This window comes from Acyrthosiphon pisum, chromosome A1, assembly GCF_005508785.2.
Source record: "Acyrthosiphon pisum isolate AL4f chromosome A1, pea_aphid_22Mar2018_4r6ur, whole genome shotgun sequence".
NCBI lineage: Eukaryota > Metazoa > Arthropoda > Insecta > Hemiptera > Aphididae > Acyrthosiphon > Acyrthosiphon pisum.
In genome coordinates, this window is record NC_042494.1 from 160192811 (window position 1) to 160203489 (window position 10679).

The following is a 10679-nucleotide window of genomic DNA, read 5'->3' on the forward strand; positions in this document are numbered from 1 at the left end:
TACGGCTAAGTTTGAAGGAGGGGCCTAGCCCCCCTCAATTTGCGCCTATGGCGTAGATATGTACCTACCGACTACCGTCAATGATGTAGGTAATTTAGGTACCTAATAACGTAAATAATAGTAAATATCTAACATTATAATTAGAAAATATCGTCATTCGTCAATGTTTAGGCATCAACAGACAATATTAATTATATTTTATAATGGATGTTATAAAAATCAAATAGTACCTACCGCTTTTTTAAAACATTTTAAACTATGACTAGAAAATTACCTTGTAATGTCTACTGCTGGAATAGACAATGTTGATTATTTTGTTTGACAAAATATTGAAATTGTGTTCAAAATTTAAAAGTATACACTTGTACACTGCACAGTGCATAGAAAAATTAGTCGACTGTATAGGTAGTAGCCAGTAGGTACTACTATAATATTACCTATAATATGTTACGCAATGTGCTTGTATGCCTGCGTGTTTAATAATATTATAAGTACCTATAATAACAAATAAGTTGTCTGTTATCGCGATTTATACCTACCTACCAGTTACAACACAGATGACAGATGTATATAATTTATCCGATGAACGGCTACGATTGTGCCGATCGTGGGCATATTGCAGAACCCGAAAGTATGTTTTTGTTGGTACTGATTAGATAAATCGATTTTAAAACACAGGTCTGTTTCTAATTCAACAGCATGACTATTATAGATATTATATAGAGCCGTGTTTAACAGACATTATATCAGTTATTGTGGTGGAAAGACCGGAATTATCTTCATTATCTAGAAAATATTGATAAAATATGTCTCATCGTTCGAAAATAATGAGCATTAGCGTTATTTCATAGTCAATAGGACATAGGTAGGTCGTAGGTACAGTCTTGATCAAAACAAAATAAATACCTATCGTTATTGACTTAACTATAGCCTATTGCCAGACGCCAGTGGCGTAATTGTGGGAGGGGGGCAAGGGGAGAGAGGTTGCACTTGCCCCCCCAGAAATGTTTGTTGGGACAAAAGTATAAAGTATAAATTATTCTTAACAAGACTGTTAACATAATATTAAAATATTTTTTTCCTCATATTACTTTATAAAAGTTTATATTTATTTTAGGTGTCTCTTGTAGAATAATATTATGTTGACATATTGTCAGTGTTACTGTTATCGCAATAATCGCATTCGTGAGTCGTGACTATAATTTTACTACCTATCCGTGATTCGTGAACACATTATTAACTTAAAATCGCGATTCGTTTTTTTTGTCCCCCCCCCCCCCTAGATTTTTATCCAGTTACGATACTGCCTATAGGTACCTATAGTGTTAACGTAGATATCTTCAATTTTAATATAAATTATAATTCATATTAAGTTTTTGGTAACATTTCCAGAAAATCAAATCGGTATTCATCAAGCGGCACCTACGCAACTCTTTGATTGGTGGAGAGTGGACCAGGAGTAATAAATAGTGAATATTTGAAAAAAATTACCTACATCTATTACAAACCGAATATTAGAATCCTCGGACAAAAACGCACGTGATTAAAAAGAAAAACATTCATATTCTGTACTCAGGTTTAAAAGCATATTATACCGAGTGAGCCACGCAATACCTACATATGAATTTCACACAGAACACGCATTTAACGAAAGCACGCATTGGGAAAGTTGCCGCCAAAACTATTTTAAAAATGTATAAGTGGTCTGGGTTTTGGAGGTACAATTTCGTGTCACGCAATTTGAATAAAATTATAATATTGATGGGTACTGTATTATTAGGTACATTTAACATTGAGTTGGCCCTCCCGGCTCCCCCCTCATATTAGATACACCTATTCACTGTTCAACTCTTGCGAGCCGTCTAATAGCTATATAGGTCGTAAGTATACCTAACTCGATAGAGTAGCATTGTAATTTATAGCAATAATGAATCAAGTCGGGAGTCCTTCCCGAGCGAACAAATACTTTATTATTTATTACCATAATTTAAGTTAAATATTCATAACACAGTATTGATTGGATTGTAGTTCCAATGATCAAACGAAATGTTTTAAGCTTGTACAGGTAATTTCACTAGAATATTTTAAATACTAAATGAATAGATGAAGTGCTAAACAACAAATTATTGTGATAACTGGCGTTAAGGTCCTCGGACCTCGTATTCTGATACCGAATAATAAATAACCGACTCCGAGAGCTCCGCAATAGTGCTATACTATAATATGCAAGGGCCTGCCGATGAAGTCACGTACGTATAATTCATGTAATATTCAGGGCCCGTCTTATAGGCGCAATTTCAACTCTTGAGTTGGGGGCAGGGGCTGAATATATTAAAGGAAATACCATTGCAATATAGCCTTTTAAAATTATGTGTCCTAGGTTTTTAGGGGGGCTACGGATAAGTTTGGGGGGCCCTCTAATTTGCGCCTATATATCTTCGCCAGAATTATACGTTTGCAGGAGTGTCACTGTCAATGATTGTAGTTTACCGATTCCAACCGTATAGATAAATTGATATTTTAGTATTTTAGTATATAAACTAATAAGTAGGTAATAATATTATATTTACCAATGTATATTGATATAATACAAAATCATTTTTAAGAATCTTCAAAAAAATTTACAATATTATGGTCTTCACTAATTATTTTTATAATTTATAAAGATTAGGTATGTTAGGTTAGGTATGAAAAATTCTTAGACTCTAATAATAATAGTAAATGTTAAAATATTTTAAAGAATAAATTAAGGTGAGGTCCTTAGGAACAATTAACATATTGATTTAATTCTTCTAAAACCTATGTAATTTAAATGTTTTAAAACAAAAAAAAAAATTGTTGAAGTATTGTATATTTTAGTTATACTCAAAAATCTACGCAAATCTAGTATTTTTGTACTAAGTTAACACCAATAAATCAAAATAAATATACATTTGTTTTACCTTTTGACAAAATAGACTTGCCCTAGGTTTATATATTATATTTTTGATCAAAACTTAAATGCTAATGATTTTCATAAGGCTCATTAACCAATTCTGTAAATAAAATTAATATTTCAACGTTAATTACCTTCAATGTCCCAGATGGCCCTTCGAGTGGGGAATATCTAAAACTATATTATAATAGTTCCATGTTTACTTGTGAGATTCTATTAAGAAGAAATTAATTTTATTTATAAACCCATACAATTATTTTTTTTTTTAAGGTTCTAGTTGATTAATTTCAATATTGACATCTAATAATGTTAATTTACCTATACATTTTAAAGGAGTGGTAAACTATATATACCAACATGAAAAATAAAGATTTATATGAGCAATACCTACTTGTACTAGTTTATCGATATTGAATTATCGTAGACCTTAAAAATGTAAGATACTAATTTGTATAGTATTTAATTTTATTATCAATTTTGTAGTATAAACAAAAGGAATAATACAAAAAGAATACTAAATTTATACAACATAAAATTAAATGAATTACATAATATATTTCAGTATTTTAATGAACATACATGATACATATTATGTGTTAACTTAATACTTTCTTTAAAGACACAGTGGTATTATCGATACAATGTATGGTAAATTCAGGCGTAATAAATGAGTACCTCAAAATAATCAACAAAAATACTTGTATACCATAACATTATACAGTCCTTGTTATGGCACAAATACTCTATCTCTCATTCTTTCTCTCTCACACAATGTATAATACAATATTTTATTTTCATACTTAAAGATTTGTACATTTAAGTATTATAAATTATAATTAAATATTCTAAGTATACAAAATTCTTTCATCTACATTAATGGAGATGTAAGTGTTGTATATTATGTCATCAATTTGATATCGTTTGACAACAAATACTAACCGTATAACAATATTCTTAATTTCATAATCCCTAAGAGTAAAAATATTAATAGACAAATAATTACAAGAATTGTACAGAGAGAAAATTACCCGTCATCCTATATATCATCATTCGTAAAAATAAAAAATATATATTGACTGTACCAATAACACCAAAATTGTTCATGCATCAACAAGCAATGTGACCTAACTTACATTAATCATAACTTAAGATAATATTTTGTAAAAATAGAGTGATTTTTAATTAAATTTCTGATAATTATTAGGCATTGATCAATGCAAAAGTCACCTCACTTTAGCTAGACTTGAATTTTTTTTTTGGCTGTTCTTCTACTACATCTAAAGCTGATGATTCAACTGCTATTCCTAAAACATACAATCATAGTAAGAATAATACATTTTAATAATCAACTTCAGTTTTTGTTATATACGTGATAAAAATTCATGTAATTTCTTTGGTACGCATGTTTTTGCTTGTTCTAATTGATCTGCAGTACTTGTGCCCGTATTAAGACCTATTAAAAAAATATATATAGTATGTTAGCAATGTTTATTGCTTAATTATATTACAAATATTTTACTATATACCTAATGAAAGGTTCATGCTTTTTAATAAATCCATGTCTTCTACAATTTCATAACTGTTACTAAACCCAAATAAATATTCTTTCCTGAAAAAATTAAAAATTAGATATAGGTATTATGAATATTATTGACAGTAAAAATATAATTTTAACAAAAAAAATGTCTAACTTGTCTTGAGAAATACTGCAATCAATTACAGTTCCAGGATCAGCTTTAATGGCAATGAATGGCAAACTAAGAACTGAAGCAGAAGACGGCCGGCCATGTATCTGTTCATACTTTTTATTTTTTTCAACAAGTTGTTTAAATGTAACTTGCTGTCAACATAAATAAATAAAATTTACACTACAAAATATAATATTATGTACTAAGTAAAAAAATAATAATAAAATATAAGAAATGTCATTGATATTGAGTGGAGACATATTTTAATTAAAACAGTACATACTTGAACAATTAATTCATGCAAAAACGCTTGTTTTTCATTGAGCCGCGCCATTAATTCTTCTCTCTCTCGAGTTAATGTTGTAGACTCCTGATATGAAGTCACTGGTAATCCTATCCATTTGATTTCTTTCTTTTCTTTTGATATAATATTCATGGCCATCAAAACATTTAAAGCATCATAAACTCGTCTTCTCACGTTTTTTTGGTCATACTGTTAAATTAAAAATGAACATGACATGACATTTAAATTTTATAAAATAAAATCTACTGAATTAATAGTTACACGTGTTCTCTCCGGCTTACGTGGAAAATTTTATGTTCACAATGATCAAGTTTCCTCAGTCATTTTTAAAATTAGAGTGAATTGAACCAAAAAATATATTATTTAAAGCTATCCTGGGAATTTTTTATTGATATTTTAATTACAAACTAAGTTATGAGCGTTTTAAAATTATACATTTTAAAATTATCATAAGTTGGTTTAAAATTAAAATATCAATAAAATCCTTAAAAATATCCTGGATAATAATCATACAGTTAAATTTAATAATAGGTCAATTCACTCTAATTTTTAAGCTAACAGCATAAAACTTGAATTTCCGAGCGTACATTTTGTAAGACAAAGATAACACATGTAGGTATGACATTCTTTTAAGTAGACTAACTAAGTACATACAAATATGGTATCACATTGAATGTATTTTGTTGATAATTTGTATGGTAATTGTAATTTAATTTATAACCGTACAAAATAAAGTATTAATTTCATCCCTTGAATAAATATATATTAACAACAATTTCTAAATTATTTTAATGTTGTTACAGTTGTACTGAGAAAAACATAAGATATATTGAGCATATTTATCGGGGGTGTTAATCAAGATTGAACACATTAGAATAACTTTTACTAACTTAATTAAAGCTTAAATATATATAGTATAATCTTTATACAGAGGGAATCTCCAAGCGTGCTAACCCCTCCCCCCTTTTTTTTATTCAAAATCAGTTAATGATTAATTTAATCAATCAACATAAATAATTTGTAAAAATGGTCTAAGTATAATAAAAATTAGATACAATCTATATTTTTGCAAAACCATTTTTAAGGACTATTATCCTTAGAATAGACATTTTGATAACTAAGAAAGTAGTCATTCAAATTTTGAGTTAGGAACACCGTAATTTTCAAAAAAAATAAATGTCCCATAAATCTTTTAAAGTAAAAAGGGGGTTCTCATTTGAATAACAGAAGTTTGTATCATAACAGGACACTCCTAATGTAACACAAAAAAAATCTAGAATTTAAAAAAAATTGGGTTTAAATTTATTTAAAAATTACAAAAATCAGAATTTTAATAAATTCATTATTAAAGGAAAAACAGAAATAACCATTATAATTATAGCATATAAAATATTAAATTTTTAAACTTACTTGTTCAGCATTACTACCCTCTGGATACTCAGCAACAAGTTCGTCTGCTACTTCATTATAAGTAGTTAACATTTTACTACGTACTTTTTCACATACACGCATAGCAAAATGGCGTAGACCTTTTCCAGGTTTTTCATTTCGTCTTCGCTTACTAAAAAAGATTAAAATATTCTTTACTATAAATACTTTTTTTAATTTTATAAGAGGTAATGAGATAATTTAAAATTATTTTTATGAAACACCGGACTATCTTTGTTTTTTTATTTTATAGTAGTTGGCCATATTATATAATACTATGTGGTTGCATTGATAATGATAATACAAAAATGGCCTACTATTAATCCCTAATTTATTAATTGATGTGGCACTTTAATCTTTTTAACTATTTTGCAAAGAGTAATAGGAGCTGTTTTACCCTAGTGCCAACACTGGTTTTTATTATTAAATGCATAGAATATTTTTTTTAAGAGGACTTCTTAGTCAGTTTAACTTAGTTTCTCAACTATTGTAAAAATTGTCACTATTATAGTTAAAAAGTATCAGTAACTTTATCAGTGAGATAAGGATCAACACAATTTCCTCAATTTATTGGAGAAATTGAATTTATAATTTTATAAATAAATATTAGTTATTGATATAGGTAATTTTTTTATAATTGAATAAACAACAATCTCTAAAATAACAATTTATATTTTAAACCAATAGTACTTCTGTTAAAAGGAAAAATTGACACAATTAAACAGCCGCAAAGGTGGTACATAACTAATTAGTTAATACGTTAAGTAAGAATCATGTTTATACAATAAACATAATATAATATAAATTACTATAGAATTAAGACTTATTAATTCATTAATTTTTTTTTTTAATCATGATGTACAAGAATTTAAATAAAAATTTCTCGATTTTGTGAATACAGTAATGTAATTGCCTAAATCCATACAGCCAGTGTGCAATAAGAATGATTAAACTTTATCACCTTGTAGATGTATTTTTAAGAAAATGTTTTGTTAATTATTTTTGAAAAATATTTAGGTAGGTTACCAAATTATAAAATAAAATATAACTCATAAAATGTATGGAAGTTTTAATTTACAAGGACCTGAGAAAAAAAATTTTAAATGCAATATAAAATAACAAAAATATTCAAAATATGCATTAAACATGAAAAAAGTTTCAAAATGTAATTCATTGTTACATAATTTGAGCTTTGTGCTATGAGTGGTTTACAATAAGCTAAAAAATACAATTATCTACAAGTGTACAGTACTATATTTTATAATTTAACATGGATGTTTTTAAGGGGACCATATTTTTTATATTTTGAAGGATAAGAGTGTGTAGTGTGTAGATAGTTAGCATTTTTGAGATAGCTTTTTGTGCTTATTTAAATTATTTTAACAAAGTTGTTAAGAGCTATTTTAAAAACACCTTAGCAAGTTACTGATAATTTATAACTAGTTAAAGTTAGAATATTAAAAAAAAAAGGACTAATTAAGTAGGTTTTATGTTAATTATGTTACTAGAAATTACTAGAAGTTAGTAAGAAATACAGAGTGTACCTGAAAGACTTGACAAATTAAATAACTTTTGTTCTAATTAATATTTTTTTAAAATCATGTACAGAGACTTCTACTTAAAGTATAACATTTTTTATTTGTATTTTTAAATATTGAAAAAAAAAAAAAATTTACAACTGAAATTTCACTTAATAAAATATAAAATATTGAAAAAATTAACTACATGACTTATTTCATGACTAATGACTAATCAATATTTTTACACTGAAACTTTTTTTATAAACCAGATTTACAAATTTACGAATTAAAAAAAATAAATTAAACCTGATATAATTTTTTTTTTATTCGTAAATTTGTAAATATGTTATAGTATACATGTTGCAAACACACCCCTTAAATTATATAAAACTTAAAAAAAATATTTATTAGAACAAAAGTTATTTCATTAGTCTTTCTGTTACACTTAGTTAGACTATAAATTTGTCCATTAAAACCCCAACTAAGTTAACAAAATAGTGGTGTATTTATGGGAGGACAAGGAGAATTTGCAACCCATCCCCCCTCTGCAAGACACTTTTTTTTCTTTTGCTTTATGTATATTTATTTTTGATTATACATATTTTACATTTTGGATTTTAAAGTGAGGTATTTAATAATGGTTCACAGCTACGCCACTGTAACAAAATGGTATGTACTACAAAAACATTAGAATCCACCTACAGAATATATATAAAGAAACCAGAGTCAAATTATAATGAATATGATCCAATTATATAATATTTTAAATTTTTATGATGTTAAATTAATTTACAAAAAATATTGATTAAATTTAAATAAGTATTAAAAAGGATTTGATAAATTTTCTAGGTACATCTTTTAAGAATAGTTAATTAAAAAAACTTTTGAATAACTTTATGAATTTTTTAAAAACAAATGGTTAAGTTACTCAATATTTACAGGAAAAATACAACTATTTGAGTTACCCAAACAAGCTACTAAATAAAGTTACTAGTTAAGTTAGGTTAACTTCTAACTTTCTACCTAGTTAGTGCCCAGCATAGAATTTTGAAATACCTATTTTGATGGTTTAAGTTTTAAATATACCAGCTAGTAATGTCATACAATTAGATTCCTCTGTTGCCTAATTTTACAATAAGTACCTAAAATAAAATTAACATAGGTACACAAAGTATGTATATATGCGGAAACCAAAGTAAAATTCAAATTTTAAAAAACTAAAAAAACAATTTTCTGAAAAATGCAATATTTAAGTTAATATAAACACATAAACTATAAAACAGAAATATATTATAAATACCTAGGTATAATATTAATCTCCAAACAAATTTAAAAATGTAATTATTAAATAACTACTACTAAATATTAGGTAATTAAAGTATCTTATCAGTGTATCTATTTAAATATACCTATGTATAAATATGTATGTAGGTATATATAATATATGTTTGTAAATTTTACTCGATCAACTAGAAATATAACTTAATTGATTTAAGAAGTGAGTAATTTATAATTTAATTTGTAAAAATTAATTTTAATAATAGATTTTATAAATTCTAAAATTTTACCTCTCATCGTTCAAAAATAAAAACTTGTGTTACCTACCTAGATCTTAATATTTTTAAATTATAAAATAATATCTCAAATATAATTTTAAAATAAAAATTATATTGAATTTAGACACTATTTACAATTACTAGAAAAAATACTTTAGAAATACAGGAACTTTTAAATGTCGAAAGAAAATATTGGTGGTTAATCGTAAAATAACGGAATATTCCCACTACTTTTGTAACACAAAATTTGAAAAGTTGTTTAAATACAAGGCCACAGTTAACAAGTTAGAATTAAATTTCATATTTTTTGGAAAACTTTGGCTTTGTAAATACAAGTGCAAAATATGCAATATTGAAAGCGAAGGTTCTTCGAAACTTGAAGGCATGAAAGAAAAAATCAGTTGTATGCACTTAAATCTCATATTTTTTTTATTTTAATACCTTATTTCAGTCATTTCTATAGAGAAGATTAATTTAATCCTTTAGTTTTTCAAAGAAAACTTATCTTGTAAATACGTAAGCTATAAAATCAAGTACCTTTAGTCAGTGTCAGTCTTGCTCATGAATCATGATCAGCCCCAAGTACATAATTTTTCAAAGGTATAAATTCTAAAGTTGAAAAGATGAAAGCCTCTGCCTACCCTTTGTTTTTGAACGTGAGATATTATAGTATGTGGGCGTACAATATGTTTGTCCATCGCACGGGATGTGATATAACCTCATAGAGCCCCAGCATTGACATGTCTACTGCTAAATTCTCGAAATCGCCAAGACTTGAGTGGTGTCAAACACTTATCTTTCAGTCCTAAAAATTGGCCACAGAGTGACCACCAAAGCGTGGATCTCTGGGGGCGCGTGTCAGCGAACCCCATTTCCGCGCGTTCCAGGACGTTTCTGGGCCGACCTAGTCAGGGACTCGTAAAGCGGATGCGTTGGCGAGTATACTTACTAGGCTGGTATGGGAGCCATGTTGACGACAGGAACTGCTTGGCTGGCAGCTTCGTTCTCCTGTTTGACGACTACGTACGAAGAAGATGTAGAGGACGACGAAGACATAACGCACCACCACCCGGCGGCCTTTGGAGCGGCGCAGTGAGAACGCGGATGGCGCGAACAAGCTTAGGGGTGAAGGACGAAATGGCTGATGAACGTTTCTGACCAGACGGGTATTATTGTTAGGTATAGAATAATAGTAACACCACAAAAATGTCGACGGGACGACGCACGTTATCAAGCTGCTCGCTTGGC

The 10679-nt window shown here is 27.8% G+C and overlaps 1 protein-coding gene across 1 annotated transcript; it reads right to left on the bottom strand.

Moving 5' to 3' along the window:
- Nucleotides 1-3469: 3469 nt before the first annotated feature.
- LOC100164065 (transcription factor Dp-1) lies at nucleotides 3470-10679 on the bottom strand. The gene is made up of 7 exons (XM_001948096.5): nucleotides 10381-10679; nucleotides 6338-6488; nucleotides 4907-5116; nucleotides 4627-4775; nucleotides 4462-4544; nucleotides 4305-4388; nucleotides 3470-4239 (listed from the first exon to the last, which is right to left on the bottom strand). Exons 1-7 carry the CDS (start codon nucleotides 10485-10487, stop codon nucleotides 4169-4171), a joined length of 855 nt encoding a protein of 284 aa, XP_001948131.1. The 5' UTR covers nucleotides 10488-10679; the 3' UTR covers nucleotides 3470-4168.

Coding starts and splice junctions, on each gene's coding strand:
- LOC100164065 (XM_001948096.5), bottom strand. CDS start 10,487: ATGTCTTCGTCGTCCTCTACATCTTCTTCGTACGTAGTCGTCAAACAG. Junction 4,776..4,906: donor TGCATGAATTAATTGTTCAA/GTATGTACTGTT, acceptor TTATGTTGACAG/CAAGTTACATTTAAACAACT. Junction 4,545..4,626: donor TGCAGTATTTCTCAAGACAA/GTTAGACATTTT, acceptor TAATTTTTTCAG/GAAAGAATATTTATTTGGGT.